The sequence below is a fragment of the Coloeus monedula genome, assembly GCF_965178545.1.
Source record: "Coloeus monedula genome assembly, chromosome: 6".
NCBI classification, from domain to species: Eukaryota; Metazoa; Chordata; class Aves; order Passeriformes; family Corvidae; genus Coloeus; species Coloeus monedula.
The window spans coordinates 5,505,794-5,526,089 of NC_138786.1; the positions used below are offsets into that span (position 1 = coordinate 5,505,794).

The following is a 20,296-nucleotide window of genomic DNA, read 5'->3' on the forward strand; positions in this document are numbered from 1 at the left end:
CATAAAACTGACAAGTGCCTCATATTCAAAGAGGCAGTTATTGCACAGAGGTATCAATGAACATTTTCCTCCCACCATACTCAAGCGTTGTTTTGCACATTTTATTTCTCCAGTACTGATAGAATGACAGAAATAAAAGACAGAAAAAGGTTCATCCATCCAAGGCCACATTCCTTGTTTACTCAGGTTCTCACCTGCTGCTCTGTTCTGCAAACACAGGCTCCTTTTTGCAGCATGAACACTTTCCCCATTGCGTCTCCCTTCCTGCAGAACAATTCATCAGCATCAAGATGAACTGATGCATGTTATTATCATTTTTCCTGCCACATGTCACCAGGGAAGAGGTCCAGATACATAATGTTTGTAGCAATAGGGATTAATGTCTTTTTTTTATGTGTACGTTTCTAACAGGACAGGCAGTTTACAGAGAGTATTCTGAGGTTTTTCATTAGGGATAGGGAGAAGAAAAAAAGGGATACCAGAGCCATATATCCTTTAAAGGAGCAGAGAAAAACTTTAACTCTGTGTAACCATTCTTGACAATGCTAGTTGTCAAGCTAGATTTGTCAAGCTACATTTCCATTTGTTATCTTAGGGTTATTCAGTCTTTGCAACATTTTGCTCAGAACATGAATACACTATGTATTGTTTTATAAGTATGTTTTCTTTTTTTCTTTTCTCCTTTTGCAATGAATTCTTCCATGAGCCATCAGCAAATAGGAAATGGATTTCTAATCTTTCTTTACTATAAATTTTACTTTTACCTAATTTCTCATACCATTTATTTCTGCTTTTCTAAAAGGGTAGTTGTCTTGCAACCTCCTAAGCTTAAAGCATCAGCTGAACTTTAATGGGGTGAACTTCCTCTGCTTCTCACCCTCCATACAACAAATATATGATTTGTTCTTACTGTTGCTTATCATGCCATCATTATTATATTGTTATGCGCTAGTATTATTATGTTGTTATGGTACGTTTATCACTGGTATAAATTTGCGCTAGTAAAAAAGGGAATCTCTATTTTGCAGTATCCAGAATTTAGTTCAATTTTAAAATGCCAAGAAATCCTACTTGATTATTTTATTGGCAACTGAAAAGCAGATGTCTTCAGAATAATTAAATATCTGCTTACCACTATTTTTTTGTAATATTTATTTTCAGGCTAGTTTTCTTTTGCTGCTATGTTACACTTAGTTGTATTATTGCCTTCTCTCCTTACCTGAGGAGAATAGGCCTAAATATAAAATGTGTGGTACCAAAGTACCATGATCTCTAATATATCCAATGTTTCACTGGACAATGAACAGTCAGATTTATTTGCTTTATTCCAAAATATTTCTGTTTAGGTATTTAATAACCAAGTCCTATTCAGCCGAAAATAACCTGGTGCTATTTATATTGGCCAGGGATGTCAGTATTACAGTGCAAATACAACTAAAAATAGTAACAGATAACTTTGGATAGTGGTATAAATGAATTAAAACAAACAAAAAAACCCCCTCATGTTTCTTAACAAGCCATTATTTCTGTGAATTGTTACAGCTGGGGACCAGAAAAAATAGAGACAATTGACCTCCTGTTGGTTGGGATGGAATCAATTGCTCTGACTGTTAGACGTAAGGTGGAGACAGGCTGTGGCTGAGGGAGCAGCTCTGCCAACGTTTCTTTTATAGCTCCATCATTATGATGTGAATGGAAGCATTTTTGTCATACACATGCAGTCATGTGATGGGAACTATCTTTTATTCAGAAGCTACATTTACATTTGAAAAATATGCATTGGATGCTATTATAAATTATTCCATAAATACTGGGCAATGAATTTGTTTGCTAGGGTGCAGTGTACTAAATAGTAAAATCAACATGGAGTACCAGGCTTGCACAACTCCTTGACACATTTTTTGCTGCTTTCTGTCAATTAATTCCTAATCACAAAATTGATGGCTTTCATTATCATTGCCTTTACAACATTGGTTAATATAAACAGAATGATTGCTTGGAGGGATGACAAATCTCTCATACATACGCAATTTTATTTATGTATATATCATTCATGTATATGTATATATTCCTACATATATATGTAAAGAAGTATGATTTTGTCTGAAGTACCACTACACAATACTAAATATTATATTTGGAAATAGAAGACTGTCAGAGTATTCAGAAAAAATTCTGCAAGACCATTAAAAGCATAAACAGAGGGGTTTTAATAGCATCACAGAATGGTTGGGGTTGGAAAGGAACTCTGGAGATCACCTAGTACAGTCTTCCCCCAAAAGTAGGGGAAGCCTAGAACAAGTTGCACAGGATGGCATCCAGGCAGGATTTTAATCTCTCCAGAGAAAGAGACTCCACAACTTCTCTGGCCAGCCTGTTCCTCTGGTCTGTCACCCTCACAGTAAGGTGTTTTTCCTCATATTCAAATTGAGCTTCCTGTGTTACAGTTTGTGTTACCCTTTGTCCTGTTGCTGGGCATCATTAAAAAGAGTCTGGCCCCATCCTTTTGACAGCTGCCCTTAAGATATTGGTATGCATTGATAAGATCCCTTCTCGTCCATCTCTTCTCCAGGCTAAACAGGCCCATGGTGGGCTCATGGTTAAATTGTTGTTTTCATTTGTGCTGCCTCTCTTAAAACATTCGGTTTGTAGTGATCCTGCTTCCTCTCTATAAGGACCTCACCATTTGTTGCCTTTGGTTGCAGCATGTCTTGCTTCAGTTAGATCAGTTAACTGAACCTGAAACTTTGGTGTTACCAGTGATCTGGCAAAACATTTTCCTGAAGTAGTCAAAAATACGACATTGCTTCTCTGAAGTTTAAAATAGGTGGTAGAATGGCTGATACCTACCTACTTTCTCCATGAGCATGCTGGCTGGGGCAAGTGGTACATTTGCTGAGTTAGCCTCTTTTCCTCTACACATTCTGTGCTGGAGACCTATCTTTGAGTATTCTGCTATACAGTTTTGGGGAACTGAATGATCTGGTTCCAGTGACATTTGCAACTGTGCAACTTATACAGTATTTCTGGAATATGCTTTTCACTTCTAAAGGAATAAAACAGAGAAGAATGCTTCAACAATAATTTAAAATAAATGTTTTGCCACTGTTCTTAAGCCTCTGGACACTCATCATAAAGCCATCAAGCTCTTTTGTGATGCTAACAGAATGTGCTTTTGAGATAAACAATGAAACAAGAAGCATGGGATAGGTAGACTGATGTGAACAGGCATTTTCCTTTTGAGAAATTACAGTCCTCAGATTTGGACAACACCTTAAAAAAGTACTATATATCTTTTGTTTTCAGTTCAGAGAGGGAAATTATATCTACTGATTTAAAGAGAAAAGCTTTCTTATAAATTTTAAAAACAAGACATTAAAATGAGTATGTGAATTTGCTTTGGATGTATTGAGATTGACAAATATCTTTCTGCTCTTGAGGTCAAAATTATGCTGAAATAAGATACAGTACAGTAAGTCAGTTTTTGTTACTTCTGCAGCAGTAGTAGTCAGGAACAACCCTCCCTTACAGAGCAGTACAAATGGTTGAACACTGCTGAATAGGCTGTTGTGGCATTTTAGAACATGTGAAATCACAAAGCTACATACAAGCAAGAAGTAAGTATGAATTGATCTTTTTGTATTTTATTTTTGTGACAATCATGGAAATAGAACTGATAACTAATGTCTTTTCATGCACAACCAGATCTATAATTTTCAATGCATGCAAGTAAATAAATTGCTAAGATTGCTACTTTCTTACACAACACCATTTAAAATAAGATTTTAATTACAGGAACACATTCTCAGAGTAACTGACATAACTTACTAAGAGCAATGAAGCATTTTGTAATTAATCAGTATAAGTCTGCATTAATGGAATAATATTTACATTACAAAAACGCTGCTTTTTCTAAACATTTAGTATGGCTAGAATCTTACCTAATAGAAAAGAAAAAGTAAACTTTGAAAGCTGTGTCTGTATATATACTATTACTACCTTTATTTACAACCATAATCTTCAGTAAAATAAATGTAATTCCACTTTGACAGGTTTGACACTTCCTTCAGGTTTTATAGAATCAGGTATTGAATAGCTGTTAAATTTATTTCACATGAAAGCCTTTTAAAAATGGATTTGGAAATACAGAATCCTAAGTTGACCTACCAATTTAAAGGTAAATAACCTGTTATACTTAAATTGAAGATATTATATACTTCCAGCTTTCTGTTAATTTGGGTCTGCAAGGTAACGTAAATTAATGTAGCCAGTAGGATGAAGTAAGACTGAAATCTCAGCCTGAATTTAAACAGATGATAAAATTCAGTTATTCAGTACTTCTACTTATGAATACCATATTCTGTCATTTGTGTTATATGAAATTAAGATAATCAACTGTCCCTAATGAAGCAAGACAAAAGCCTTATGAACTTTATCCTAATCTTGAACTCCAATTCTCTTCCACATTCTGTCGCGCCTCTATTAAACCAATCCCAACTCAAAAGCTAGTAACTATAAAACAACAGAGTTACAAATTTCCCATCAGGCCTAGTAATCCAAATTGTAGAAAGCAGTTTTGGGAAGGAGCAACCATTTTCCCTATTTCTCTGTTGAAGTTGGATGGAATTTGAGTCTCTCTTCTTTGGGGTAGACCCTGGCAGCAAACTGGTTCCCTTACCAATCCCCAGGAACCTTAGGGATCCTGCAGTATTGCATTGCTTTGACTTTCTGGGCTGCAAATGCAACAAAACTACATTTACATCTTGAAACATTTTTTTTTCTTCATTTAGACATAAATACATACGCTTTTTAAAAATTATTTGAAATTTTCAGAGACACTGATAAATCATGAACCAAATTAAAAGCAATTTGTGATCAAAAATACATTACATTAGAAAATATTACCCCAGTTGTGTATCAGTCTCAAGTATTTGGAAAATCTACATAAAATACACAGGTATGGAACAAAGTACTGTACTTTTGCCCTATAATGGAAAAAGCCTTTTTTTTTTTTTTTTTTTTTAATACCATGTTATTGCACTTGGATGGGATGTTAAGGACACTCTTGGAAAACAATTTTATAAAACAGCATCTGCAATATTACTATTGCTTATTTTATTGTTGTGCAATAGAATAGTTCTGTAGCCCAGCAGGCAAGTTTTGTGGTGGTGGAATACAGAAGTCTGTGGGACAGAATAATCTTACCTCAGTATGTTTCTTCCAAAATGATGGGGAGGTGATTGATGTATGGTAAACATGCATGTGGGCTTGCAGCTTGTTTGGCATTGATCCATAAGATGTCACTGTCAGAGCAAATACATTCCATATTTCTAATGGAAAGCTGGAATGAGAACATTGCACCTGGCATAGGATTTTGCAGTCATGAAAAAATCTTGTAATATAACAGGAAATAGGACCAAAGTTGAGTGTGAACATGATGCTGAAGAGAGAAGTTTCTGTGAAGATGCTAGTTGAAACACCCTGTTACAATTTCATTGAGGGTGCTACAATGAAGAAAAATGAATTATGAAAAACTAAGCAATTCTCAGTAACTCCTTTTGCTTTTGAAGATGATAGGTTGGCCAACAAAGAATGCAGGCATGTTGTGAGCTATATCTAAAGTTACCATATTTGAACTTCAGTGTTTTACACAAGTTGGAAAGGTTTGACATTGTTATGCAGTAACAATACATCACTGTGCTAGATGCTGCTCAGAGGATAGCCTAATATTTTTGTTGAACTGTTTTGATTGTATTATTGTAATCCTAGGACTTTCAGATGTGGATTTGGACTTTGCTATTCTGAGTTCTGAAAAAAAGTATAGTGGAAAAATTGTCTTTCCTGAATGAACTGTAACAATGAATTTCACTTCCCATTCTTGTGGAAGTAGTATGACAAGCTCAGATACTCTTGCCATAATTTTTCCATCTTGATATGTGTGGGAAGTGTGGAAATAGATTAATGACATAAAGATAGGGGGTTTCTTGCTGCTCCTTTTAATGGTGGTGTTGTTGTTTTGTTTTGTGGGAGAGGGTAAAACAATGCAGTTGGGAAAAAATCAGATATGTGGCCAAAGAAATCCAAATAATAAGAACTAAGAGGTTCTACACAAAACTAGCTTGAAGGTGATGAAAGACTTGGCTGTCAAAACTGCACTAAGCAGCAATAGAGGGTTAATCTCTAAATCAATGAGCTGATGACCCAGCAGACCAAATCTTAGAGACAAGAAAAGAAATTCTTCCTAAATCTAGCAAGAAATGCCTAAATGGTAGCTTTTTTTTTTTTTTTTGAACTGTAGATTTAGACTATGCAGCTAAGGACTATGTCAACATCTTGTTTCTAAAGGCATCTAGCACTGTAACTCTTGAAGCTAGCTCCTTGTACTAAGAACATGATACTCAAGAAACAACCCGCACATCTGCAAAATAGGTCTACACGGTGAAAACAAATTAGATGATGGATAGTTTCATCACTGACAGTGATTTTTATTAGTCTGGCTGATTATTTTCTTCCTTACTTGAAAAATTAGGCTGTTAATCAGAAATATAATTATATTGCAGCAGTTTGATAGCTGGTACTGCAGAATTAGAGAATAATCTTTCTTGCTGTTTGCTTCAAATAAAATGTGAAATAAGAAAACTGAGATGTGTAATAAAAGAGAAAAATATCATAATGTAGAAGTTTGCCGACCTGAAAAATTTTAGGCATGTAAATTGCATGCTGCTATTAAAACGCTGCTTTTTCCTCTTCACCTGTTTCTTGATATTAGTATTTTCTTTATACTCTTTCTGTATCACTATGTAAGAGTTTTTTAGCAATGGACATTTCACTCATTTTTTCACTTCTATATAGATATGTTCCAAGGAATCCAGTGTATACCATGCACAAGAATGAGGAACTCTTTAGAATTCTAGAATTCTAGTTTAGTGTTTGACCCAAATATTAACAACAAAATTGAGCTTCTTTGCTGAGGGAAATTAAATTTTACTAAACATACGAACTGTAAAGTTTCTTTCTGTTTCTCATGTTAGCTCGATAAACTAATCCCAAACTGGAAAACTAACTCCATTCAGGGAAAAGATCAGGATGCAAACATAAATCTATAAAAGTAATCTATAAGCTTGAAAGTAAGCATGCAATTGCAGTGAGCTACAGAATTGAGTCCCAAACACTTTATATCAGTCAGAAAACACAGTCAGTTTCACGGATATAAGAAAATTCTATCTATACCAAGAGCAAATGTCTCTTAAATTACCATAGAAATGAAATACTAAAATATGGAAATCAGTGAGATTTTAAGAGTTTGTGTCTTAGCAACACAAGGTAAAATCTTTATAGATATGTTCTTCAGTTTTTTAGTTCATCTACTACACACTTTAGCATGCTCCAAAATCTGCTTTCTAGACCTTCTCCATAGTGACTGACAGCTTCATGAGAGATAATCATTGTGCTAGTGTCTATGGCAAATTTCTCCCTGTTTTCAGTAAGATCAAAAAATTTGGAAACAACTTCATTGCAAATATTGAACAAGATTAATTTTGCATTGCAGAGCTTTAAGTACTATAGAACTCCTTGACAGGTGGACTCAACAATTCTGTAAACACTGATTTTTCATACTATTTAAATGTATTACATAAAAATTGATAGCAAAATAAATAATTTTGGGTGCTGCTGTAAACATTTAATGCTCTTATCCAGACAACATTTTATACTAAAGAATCAAAAATTTTCTTGCAAATTGATTAGAAATTGTACAAGAATTTTAGAAATTACTATGTTTGAGAAAGGACATTTAATATCATCTTGCTATTTTGTGCTTTGAAAAGCTGCATAAACATATATTCAACAAAATCCTTCACTGTAGATATGAAAAATTAACTTTATGGTTTATTTTAATTAAAATTTGAAATTGTGTGTCTACCTCCTGTTTTGAATAAATCTGGTTCCAACTCCCTTGCATTTTATTTTTATTACATCCTTTATTATAACCATTGCAGTTCCAACCTCCTGAAGCTTTACCATTGCCGTCACCAGACTGGGTCAGACACAGCTTTGTCAAGGCATATTTTGAAAACCTTCAAGGACAGATATTTCACCTCTTTTTGGGTTACATGTTCTGATGATGTACTACCAATGCTGTAAAAACTTGTTATTAGTGCTCAATCTGAACCTCCCATGCCATCATGTGTGGCTATTGTCACCAACGAGATCATTTAGCACTATAAAGAGTTTAGTACTGTAATCTTTGCAAGTGATTTCCAAGTAGTTGTAGGCTCCTGGAACACCTTAGATTATTTTTCATATTAAATTAAACTAGTTTATTCCACTTCTCACAGTTTATTTATTGTAGACCCCTGACCTTCCTGAGTAGCATTTTATGGACCTTTTCCAATTTTCTAACACCTTTCCTGAATTGAGTGGGTGTGAAGTGGGAAAGCTAGACACAAAATTGCAGGTACAGCTACAGTCATGCCAAGTAAAAGGGATTAATAACACTTTGATTAGCTGGCTGTATTTCTCCTAAGGTTTCTTTATTAGTGATGCAAGTGCACAGTTGGCTGGTGTTCAAGCTAGTGCTTCCCATAATGTTCAGGTACTTTCTACTAGAGCTGCTGCTCAGTCTGAATTGACGTATGGGGATTTTTCAGGTGCAGTATTTTGCACTTGCTGAACCTCATGAGTTTCTTTTGGAGTAAGTTTCATTTTCTTTCTGGGCAATAGTTAACACTGGCTGTAGTTAACTTTTGAGGTGGCTATATTTCTTAAGGAAATAACTGGCATAAGAAACAACACAGGTGAATTAGGTTTTAATTTAGGGTTCTATTTCATCTGACTTTCTGAAAAGCACCGTGGAAGTACAAAAATTAATTTAAAGCATGACTTTCTCATAGCCTGTTCTAGTGGCAAAACAACTCAGTCCTCCTGGTCTTATAATTTGAAAGTTTTACAGATCTCAAATAATAAAGATTTTCACAAGACTAGATGTATTATGATGAAACAAGACCAAATCTTATTTCCTAATCTCTTCTGACAAAGAGCACCTATAGTGCTGTATCTCAGCAGGAAAAAGCTGTTCCTAGCAGGTTTTCTGAAATTGCAGGAGTGCAGAGGAATGTCTCATCTATTACCTTCAGTGTGCAGAGAGGCATCGGAGACCAACAAATGAGTAAGATACACAACATTATAGCTTCTGCATCTTTTCTTAAACTAACAACAAACCTTCTGCAAATGTTCCAAATCAACCCAAAATGTGGTGAGCTATCCTGAGGAGGTAAGTTTATTTTTTCCCCTTATGGTGTCAATTGGATGTGTCAGCTGCGTGTTGTGTAAGAGCAGTTATCTGTTATACTCTAAAAAAAGTGCTGGGGAGTACCTCACCAGTTAGGATGCAATTTTTATTTTGCCCACCTTTCTATAAGAGCCCATGCATGGATGTTTTGGTTTATATATGGTTGTTGAAAATGTTTTCGTAGTGGAAAAAACATTCTGAAACTAAAATAAAAAGTGTGTATCCATCTTGGTTTCTTAACTACACTGATATAGAAAAAGTAGTACAACTTTATAGTACAGACTGGCCTTTAGTAAGGGGTGGCGATTATGTAATTTTTTTCGCAGATTGTACACTACAAGCCCCAGTCAGCTATGGGGAAGTTCTGCCTTTACTGTCAGAGGAAATCTGTTGTACATATCGCCCACAAATGGAGCCCCAAACTTTGAAGGAATGCTGTAACCTGTGCTAGTTAAGTGGTTGAATTAATTTCTGATGAGTAAACAATGTTTGTATCCCTAAATGGAGAAGAGAATATAGATATTGCTAGATACAGGTTAGAATATTTGAGTGAATGAACTTAGGAGGACCAAATCTCCAGATTATTGTGGTAGGAAAAAAAATTTAAAAATTAACCCCAAAACATTCTACAGGAATTGAATGATGCTATCACAAAACTTAGCATCCAGAGAGAATAATGTGAGCAGAGAGCAACAAGGAAAGAAATAAAAACCTTTTAAGTTTGAATCTTCTGTTGTCTGGAAGGAGCCACATGGCATACACTCTAGAGAAAAGGGAAATTGTAATACATATAGCATAGAAATGGGCCACATCAGGCTTGAATGTGCAATTTAGTGTCTTCTTGTAAAAAAATTATCTCCAGTAAGGTTGAGACTCTAAGTTTTATAGAATACATAGAAACCAAAAAAGCTGGTGATGCAACTCAGGGACATGGTGTGAGAAAGGGATGGAGGAGATGTAATACAAACTTAACTCACAACGCTGAGATTTAAATGCAGCTATTACTGCATAAAGGAGGTGCAATTTTTACTTCGCTGCCCTTCACCTCAATAGGAAAACCTCATGTCTTCTGAAGGGAAACAAGGAAGGCAGTAGGAATAGCACAGCCAAGATGGTAACTGGGCTGGGGCCGGCGCTCTCCCTCAGCGGAGCCCACACACACTTTCCCGCCGATTCCTGCTGACACAGTTCCCTTCCCCGGGGTGCGGGCGGAGGGACAGCCACCGGCTCCGCACCCGTCCCTCGCCACCTCGGGCCCGGCGTTACCGCCTCTCCTCTCCCCATCAGGCGCTGCTGGCGCCATTCCCTCGGCCTCCACTGCGCGGCAGGCCGGGCCGGGCCGGGCCGGGCCGCGCCGCGCCGCACCGCTGGGTTCCCGCCCCTCGCCGCCGCAGCCGGCGGGCTGGCAGTTCGGAGGCTGCTCTCCGCCAGGATGGTTCACCATTCGGGCTCCATCCAGTCCTTTCGGCAGCAGAAAGGTAAGTACGAACCCCGCTGTCCCCACGGCGGTCGTCGGGAGGCCCCGCGCAGCTGCCCGCTTTGCAGGTGCGCAGGGAGGGGGGGGGGCACACGGGTCTCGCCGCGATTTCCATGCAGTATCGCCCCGTGCGTGCCAGGTGCGTCCTATGTCCGTGTGTACACTCGTGCCTGTGGGTGTTCGCGTGCGGGCTGTAGCCCGGGTCCTGCTCTGGAGGCGCACTGATGCTATTGGATGCTTTACCGGGTGTCAAATAATGCGGCTGCAGCATGGACGCCCGGTGGCGTGAGGTGGGCCGAGCCGCGCCACAGACCATTCCGCGCCCCAGCTACTGAGGGCCGCAGGCCCCCGGTCCGGCCTTGACCCCACGTCGGCCCCCCCCCCCGCCCAAGTTTTTTTCCTGAAAGGCAGTGCTGCTTTGGTTCTCAACTGTTGTACAGGTGAATCTAGAGATGCCTATATGCGTGATACCGACGGGTCGTTGACCCTCTAGAGTTCACTGCAATTGTTACTAGGTTTGTTTCAGCTTTTAGTCTTCATAAAATCCCGTTATCCAAATACAAAAGTAGAGGAAGAATATTAGTTGTAATTGCGTGATTGTAATATTAGCTGGTGTTTTAAGTGCAGATACAACTTAGGTTCAAACTATGTATTGGCTTGTTTGTTTGTCTGGGATTTTAATTGCCAAACAGAAGCTCTTTACTGGTCAGCAAATATAAAGGTAAATTTCCAGTTGTGATTACTATCATGTCTGGAAAATTAATCCACAAACACCAGAGGTTTATGTCCCAAAAGGAGACAGAGGAGTCCTGTTACTTTATTCAAATAAATGCCATGGGGCATTCCCCTGGGATCTCTCAAACTTTTGGAGGGTGCAGCCTCCTATTTATTGTAATTTCCTGGCTGCATTTCCCTCTCTCTTTCCCTATTGGCGGAGGTACTTGAGAGGTACAGACTTCCTGAAACACCTAATACCGAAGACTCCCTTCTAATGTATAACCACCCTTCCCCCCCCCCCCCCCCCCCCCCCCCATTTATTTGTAAAGACAAATCTCTTTCTTTCCATTCATCAGTCAGTGGAATCCTTCCCATTGTTTCTTTTATCTCTCAGTACTAGTTTTATCTTTCAGCAGGCCCACAGCTTGTTTGTAAAGACGAGTCCCTCATTCCTTTCAATCACTATAAAACCTGTATTGTGTTCATGTTAGAAAAAAGAAAATTCCCTCAATGAACTTTATTTATTTTTTCTTGGTCATGGAACCAGTATTTTTACTATGTTTTATCTCTCTAATTCTACTTTGGTGGATTAGGTGAACCAAGATTTCTCTCACTTTGTTCTCTTTCAGTCATTAACAAACTTTTTTTTTTATTCTTATAGCATGCCATAAATTATGATAGGAAATGGTATTCTTTATACATAAATCATGAGGTTACTGGATTCTGCCTCATTCAAGTTCTTCTCTTTGACTGGTTAGTTGAAAATAAATAATTCAAAGCACTTATTCTATTCTGGTAATCCCATAATAAATTTACTTCTTTGTTCTAGAGGTTTTGCATTTAATGCCAGTCTTGTGTGCAGTAATGAGTGGTGCTGTCTCAGACCGTAAAAAGTCTAGTTTAGTCAGGTTCAAAGGTGATTAATTAGTATAAAAACATATTTTTTCAACTGTCAAGTCTACATTTATAAAAGCATTAGATGACTTGGAGCCACAGTGTTAGTCCTTACTTTTTAATCAGAAAATATTTCTTACATTACAACAATGGTTAGCAAGCTCCAGAATCATTGTCATGGCCCTTCAGAAAAAATGCAGCTGTTCTGTAATAATCTTTAAAAAACCTACTCCAAAACTAACTTTCAGTGTTCCAGTTCAACTTGAACTATGTTCAGGTTCTTTGCCTTATGACTGATGAAACTCTGTGTTTGCACAAGTCATAAAACTTTGTAATAACTAAATGAGCTTTGCCAGTTACTTTTTGAGAGGAAGATTTTTGTTCTCATCTCCTTATTCCTGAAGAAATCCTGATTAAGGTACCTTGCCAGTCATCAGGCTTTGGAAAAGAGAGGATGCTCTTATGGAGCTATGTAACCTGTATATTACTGACTAACATGAGTATCACTTTCCCAAACTTCTCAAATGCAGTGTGATATGTACAAAATGTACCTGAGTTCAGCCTCTGTTTTTCTCAGCCTAAAGCTTTTAGGAATGGGGGAGGACAGCATGTAATCTTGATCAAAAGGCTATAGCAAAACTAAGCAAACATAAATCATAATCAAGAATTCATCATTTTATCATGAGATATTTAGAAGAAGCTGAGCATCTGGTACTCTGAAGTTCATAGGCACCGATCTCAGAAGCAAAAAACATTGTGTCTTTTTTCTTTTAATTTAGTACTTTGTATCACTCTTTATTTAAAATTTAGTATTTGGTTACTGCAATTTCTAACTTACTGTTGCTGAGATTTTGACTAAATGTTTGTTTTCTAGCTGCTCACAAAATAGTGCCCTAAATTTCCTGTTTTTTACAGAATCAGTGGTACTTCATGAAATGGCCAACTGCCCATCACAGCTGTGTCTTGTATGCTTCACTTGCTTAAAGACCAAGCTTCATTTCTTTGGGGGGGATTGAAAAGGCATTATTTTTACGTGGATTCTCAGTCATATAGGAAAAATATATATCAGCAAATCTCATAGTTCCAGAAAACAAATAGAAAATACTTTTAAACTCTTCAGAAACAAAACCTAGCTTTTGCCAGGTAACATAATACTCAAACTCACTTGCTAAAGAGGAGTAACTTTTAAAATGGGAGGCAGAATGGGGTAGAGAGCATTTTTTTCCCCTTACCTACTCTGAGCACTTGTTCTAGCTGAGAAGTTGTGGTTTCAGTACCAAAGCTGTTTTTACAAGGTTTGGAGGAATAAGAAGACTGAGTTCTCCGGTCTCTTGGGTGTCTGGGAGCCTTCAGCACGAAGGAGAGAAGAAAGAAAAAAAACCCCTATTTATATCCCAAGGATTTGTTACTGTTTAGAATTTAGGTGTTGTTTTTCTTTAATTTATCTTTCCCTTGTTGACAGAGTGAGGAGGTGTTCAGGGTAGGAGGCTGCTGCCATCCTTTTGTCTTGCTCTTTGTTCAAATTGGTATGCAGAGTGAAACCCTCAGTTTCAAAACTTACAGCAGAGCTCAACATAGTTTTATAAAAAGACACAGAAAGGGTTGAAAAAATGAATCTCATTCTTCTTCATCCCCACAATTCTTGGTCTTCTACTTGTATCCAAAGATAATGTCTATTGAGAAGAGCAGTGTCCTAGAGGTAGACTAATCTGTGTCTCTGCACAGCAGTGTGTTAGATCTGTTTAGCCATTTATATAGTATTTTCTGGCTATTTTTAACCTCTGCTTTGGCAGAAACTGATTTTCTTAAATTATTTCCCTCAGTAATATTCTCAGATAAAAACCATATTATTAAATATATACCTTTATAGTTTTTACTTTTCCAAAAGGTGATGCAACCTATGGCCTCTGAGGAATTATGTCAGAGGAAAGGGAAATAAATGTTTATTATTTACTAGATTCTTCCCAACCATCCTTTACAAAGAATAATCTTCTTCTTCAAACTTTAATATACAGGTTTGTTTAAAACTGGTAAGTAATTAGTAGTTATTCATACAGGAGAAATAAGATAATGTTGATAAGAACAAAGATAATCTCTGCAGGTATTTTGTAGTTTAGTAATTCCAGGGAAAGATAGCTAGTTAGGAATCGCAATCTTTTAAATGCAGGACATAAAAATATATCACAGCCTTATGGTAGATTTTGTGTTTTCCGTAATAGGTGCGAGACAGGTGCTAAGCAATTGTTTGTTTTATTAGGGAACTCTACTGAAAACTTATATTCTTCAGAAGGAAAGGCAGTCGAATTTGCAAGAGGCTCTTGTAACAGATACTTGGTTGGGTTTGAATAAACCTGTGTTTAGGGTGCTGATCAAGGCAACTACTATGCTTAAAATTTTAAACATCTAGGACTTTTGTCCTGATACACAGACTGAATTTTCCTGCATACTTTGCTGGGTGCTTTTATTAACTAGTGTTGTTTTTTTAATACCCCTATCAAAGCTTTTTTATGAGGGAATTCAGTTCCCTCATAAGAAAAGGAAAAAGAAAACATGTTTGTGCTTTAAAATTTAGTTGTTTTCGTATTGGTGTATGAGATTTAAGAATGTGGACTGCAGATTGAAATCCAGTGGGTAACTTGAGGTGCTTCTCATGTTTCTTGTCAAGGAGTTCAATGTTTCCTGGTTCAGTGAGGCAGGAAGGTGTTAATCAACTTCAATATCCATTAAGTCTTTGACAGTACTGATTTAGCCTCTCAAGGGATTTACCTTGGAATAGCTTGAATTGAGACTTCTGAAGAAATCAGGGCTCTCTATAAAATATGTATTTCTACATGTATTCCAATTCTCATTTTTTCCAAATATTTTGATTCATTTTGTATATTATCCACTTGAAGTTGTAGTGTGGTTTAGAGGGATTGAGGATTGGCTTGAGAATCTCCAATAGCTCTGCCTTCACAGGGGAGCTTGTTGCTTTATTAACTTCTTTGTTAAATCACTTTGAGCTACTTTGAGAACCACTGTTGTAGAGTAGAGCTTGCTGGTATGGTTGCTTTACTCTGATTTTAAGATCTTAATGACCTGCATTCTAAAACAACTTGTGAAATTGATTTGCATTTCTTGTGAATTTAAATGAGAATTTGTAAACATCACATTTTTATATTGCTCCAGAGTTTTCAGTATTCGGGAACTTGGATTTGTGATTAAGAATCTCATGGAGAATTCTCCAAAGATGTTTGGTGCTTCTGTGGCATGAGTGAACCTAGCAAGCTTAATAATCTGAAGATTCTGCTGAAATTACTAGAAGATGGAATTCTGTCATACAAGTAATGAGAGAATGTGACCCTTCGCTACTGTTGTCCAAAGCAGAAAGGCCAAGTTTTCATGTCAGTGTGAATAAAGCAACTTATTTGGGCTTAGCTCTTCAATTTTCATTCCAAGGAGCACTAACATATACAGAAAATTTCAAAGCCATCCTCATCTTGACTCTGAAGGCTGAGAGCAGTGCAGCTATTAATACAGTCCCTTAAAACAATATCATATTTAAACAGTGTTACTTAAAATGTTCTTTCAGGGCTCTGATAAGCAAGATTCAATGTTTAATATTTGCTCTTACTTCTTTTGCCTGATGCAACTGTTCAACCTAGGATGCACTCCATCTTTTTCACTCAGACACCTTTGAAGGGCCCATAATATGTCTTTTTATTCCAGATTGTGTTGCTGGGGGTTGTAACTTCAAAAAAATGTAGAGCTTTTTGGAAAAAACCATTAAATATGACATATTAAACCTTACATTACGCAGGTGTATGAGTGCTGTGGAAATGAGTCAAATATAATTCTTTTTTTTTCCCTGAATGAGTATTTTAAATGAGAAAGCCAAGGATATCAGAAAATTTTGAGATGTCGCTTAACTCTATCTGGATACAGATGATAATGCTGTGATTAGATGTCTAGGCATTAACTTCCTACATTCTGATTTAAGTATAGCTTGATATAGTAGTATCTATGGACAAGCCTTGTACCTATTCCACAGCTTTTCAAAATTTCCTGAATAAGGACCTATGAAAATAGGCAACCCTCGCCACCACTCATTTTCTCTAGAACCCTCATCAGTTATATTTCATTGGGTATCACCACAAAATTGCAGGTTCCTTATCTGCCTTCATATTTTGATTTATTTATTCTGCTTTTTGTCATTTTTGAAATCTGATAAATGAGTATGATAAATTAAACAGCCCTGCCAGTTTATGTTCTGTTGTAGTAGTATTTTGAATATATCAGTTTTTGTTGTAAAGTCTTGCAGCAAAATCAGCACTAGTCAACGTATTTTTTGATTAGAGGTATTTTAAAGTTCTAACAGCTATGAGAAATTGAAACATTGTCTTAGCTAATAGTACCAAGAGCCTTGCATTACAGTTAATGCAGATGGCTAGGTAGTACTGGGAAATTAATGAAAAAAAATAGCCATCCATATTTTAGACATAGTGTGATAGCAGAAGGTAGCTATGCTAAATTCACAAGTCTGCTGAGCAACATGAAGATTACTTGCTTTCTCTTTGGCCTGTCTAAGCTGAAGAGAGTGTCTGTGTTGTCTTGAGTCAAACGTGCAATGAGGTTTGCAGAAAACATTATACATGTGGTTACCCAGGTTACAAATCTTTACCAAACTTGTTCTGGAATTAGGTCAGTTCTATATATTCTACAGCATATGTTACAGTAGATTATTTATCAGAGACAGGTGTGACTCAAAACCAAACTGCAGTGTACAGCAATATATTTTAACAACTCTGAGCTACAATGAATACAAATTCATCATTGTTTTCTCAGAAAGAGATTCTGAGCCTGCCTCAATTTGGATTATCATCTGGCTTGTGAGGGCTTTTAGCCAATGCAGTTACTTAAGGGAGGAATTGTTCATTTGTCTGACTGGTGAGGTCACGGTTTCATTCACAGTACATATGAGTATTTAAATGAGGTTTTGAAGAAACTGGTACCTTAAGTTGTCCTTTTGCACCATGTCTAATATTCACACATCAGGCAAATAGCAACATCTATCATGTAATGGTTTGATCTGCTTAAAGGTAGGGTCTTCTGAGGGGGGAAAAAAGGTACTGTGAAAGCATGCTGAAGTAGATTCCATCTGTAACTCAGGAAAAGGAAGTGTAGGTTGAGGAGTATCTGCAGAAATCCCTTTTGAACAACAAATTGCCATATGGTTTTCATTGATTTCTTTAGTAACAACATAGGACAAAGCCATACATGTTTTGTTGCTTCTTGTCTGTTGTTCTTACTGGATTCCTGTGTAGCCCCCTACCACAAGAAGGATGCACAAACAAAGGAATTTAGAGTTTGCTCAAATCTGCATTGAAAAATTTATAAGTACATCACAGTTGTGCAAGAGTTGTAGCTAGTCACGTATGCTCCAGATAGCTCCTGTGATGATGGCAAGCTCTGGAGTTAGAATATGTTTGAACTGTCATATTCTATTCTCTGCTTGTCGGATTCAGTAGAATTACTCTTGCTCAAGAATTTCCTTACTCCTTACTGTTTATTTGTTTAGTAGCTTCATCAATAGTATGTCTTTATAATCCAAAAGGTCTAATGTAAATAATATTTGCATTCTGTTATCTTTCTGATTCAATACACAAATAATAGCACTAGTTAGTGCTTTTAATTAATACTTTTTTTTTTTTTGTCGGAGGACAAAGTCTTTTTATAGCTGTGGGCTCATTTGTTGTCTGTCCTGGTTTAAAGGACAGGTGTCTGCCAAGGAAGGCGGGAACCTCCCTTGGAATGGAAAATGTGACCCCCTTCCCCCTAAATTACTATAACTTTGAAATTACAGGGCTTTCAGGCAAAGATATGGGAAAAGGAATAAGAGTTCTTTACTAGTGCATATATATATATGTATAACAAGACAAACAAACAATACCACTGGCAGCAACAGCAAACAAAACCAGAAGCCCAGTAACAACCTTCTGTCGGCTGTCAGGCCCTTTCCCCTTGGGTGCAGTTCTGCTCACAGCCGGCAGGGGCGCTGGTGGCTCCCGGCCGGGCAGGGTGGGAGCGATGATTCCCCCGCGCCTGCAGGGGGCGCTGTGGCGCAAGCTCGGCTGTCTCTCTGTAAGTGGGTGATGGTGGGCAGGCTGGCGGGAGAGATAGGAAAGGGGCTTCATCTACAAACCCACAGGGGCAGCTGGTCCCGGTGCCCCTCCAGATGGCAAAATGGGCTGTGGCAGGAACCTCAGAGCAGCAGCTGGAATGGCAGAGGCAGGCACACCTGGTGTGGCAAAAAAATGTAGCAGAAACTCTGCAGCCTTATCAGAAACCAAGGGGTGTCCTGGCAGGCAGGGAGTGTTGGGTTGAAGTGTACTGAGAAACCTGAAGCAGCAGCAGAAAACAGTGGGGCTGGGCAGCAGCAGCCAGGCTCCTACAAGCAGCTGGGAGACGCTCCCTTTGGAGGGCGTTGGAGGTCAGGGTCCTGGGTTTTCCCCTGAGGCACCTGAATAGATGGTGGGGGTCCTTTGCAGTGAGATCAGGTGTTGAAAAAAGGTTCCAGTTCAACGGCCACTCTTAGAAGCAAAGGCTCACCCATAGTATGAGAAGCAGTAAAGGGCTGGACCCTGTGGTGGTAGCAAATTCTAGCTGTGGTAGCAACAACTTGACTGTTCCCCTCCAGTCCCAAGAGCGAGAGAGAGCAAGGAGCTGAGCCCAGGCCTCTCACCCCGCAGCCAAAATCTCCTGGTATCTCTGCACTTCCCAAGAGAAAGCCCCCCAGCTAGGAGGGTAGCCAACTGCACCCTTCCCCCTCCTCCTTCTCCCAGCCACATTCTTTGTCTCTTAGGCAACAAATGGGAGAAAATTCCCTGAGAGAAAGAAAAGAAAAAAAAAAAAAAAAAAGAAAAAATCCTAACCTCCAAGACAGTCCTTTAGCTTCCTTTTTGGTGTGGTTACTTTAAAAGTAACTTAATAGTATGAGAAAGTAGCAGCAAAAAAGAAGAGGGGATCAAACAGAGAAAATATTGGGAGAAGCAGGCAATCCTAAGAGTTTCCAGCATTTTTGAATGAGTTGAGAGATCATAGGGAGGAATTTTTAAAACACATGCACAAAAAATTAAAAAACCCCAGATACAGATAGGTGTGTATTGATGAAGATATCTGGAAATGGTAAGTGGGTGGGTAAGTAGATAGATAAAACAATACCAGTTGGTGAAAGCAGACTTAAGCATAATGAGCAGGCTTCTCTGTGTAAGCAGCACTCCTTAGTTGGTCATGCTGAAGTAGGACTGTACACCAGGGATTTCCAGATATCACAACAGAGCCCTCTTCACATAAAGCCATTTCAGCAGGACCAGCTTCCAAATTCCCTTGCTAAAAGAAAGGGGACAAAGTAACTTAGAGCGACAAAGTTCAAATTTTGAAGAAGGTGGTACTGTGGGTGTATGTATGCGTGCATAGAGCCAAACACTTCGGCAAGAGAAATTCAGTACCATCTAAATGCAAAATCTGTATGTCTGAATATTCTGCAGAAGCTGGTTCTTTCAGGTGACCTGTGCAAGAAACTGCAAGACCTATGCATTACCATTTGGTCTCACAGAAAATAGTTCTGGGTTTGTATTACAGAGTTGAAACATGGCAAAAAGTACTGCTGGATTTTGAATGGTCTTAGTGAAGAGGACTGAAGACTTATATTCCTCTTGTGGAGAAAACTTGCATTTTGTTGATACATTTAATTATATATATTTTTATATTTTTATATATTGTAAAAGCTTGCTTTTGATGTATATTAAGCATTCAATAAACATTTGTATATCTCTGAATGTTGATCTTTTCCAGAGAAAAATTTTTGTATTTTCAAAATTATTTAGCTGAAATTCCACTGAGGAATGTCACACTTGAGGGACTTAGAAGTGTTCACAATT

At 37.8% G+C, this 20,296-nt stretch overlaps 1 protein-coding gene across 2 annotated transcripts in view; it reads left to right on the plus strand.

The window, feature by feature from the left end:
• ANO3 (anoctamin 3) overlaps nucleotides 1-20,296 on the plus strand; it is a gene marked incomplete at both ends in the record, with an annotated part of 192,424 nt that overhangs the window by 38,417 nt on the left and 133,711 nt on the right. Inside the window, one exon of one of the 2 annotated variants that reach the window (XM_082283860.1) lies at nucleotides 10,722-10,767. The exons of the other annotated variant lie outside the window; for it this stretch is intronic. Coding sequence (XP_082139986.1) covers nucleotides 10,722-10,767 — 46 coding nt within the window. Of the gene's footprint in view, nucleotides 1-10,721; nucleotides 10,768-20,296 lie in introns of those variants that run through there. 2 annotated transcript variants of the gene reach the window in all.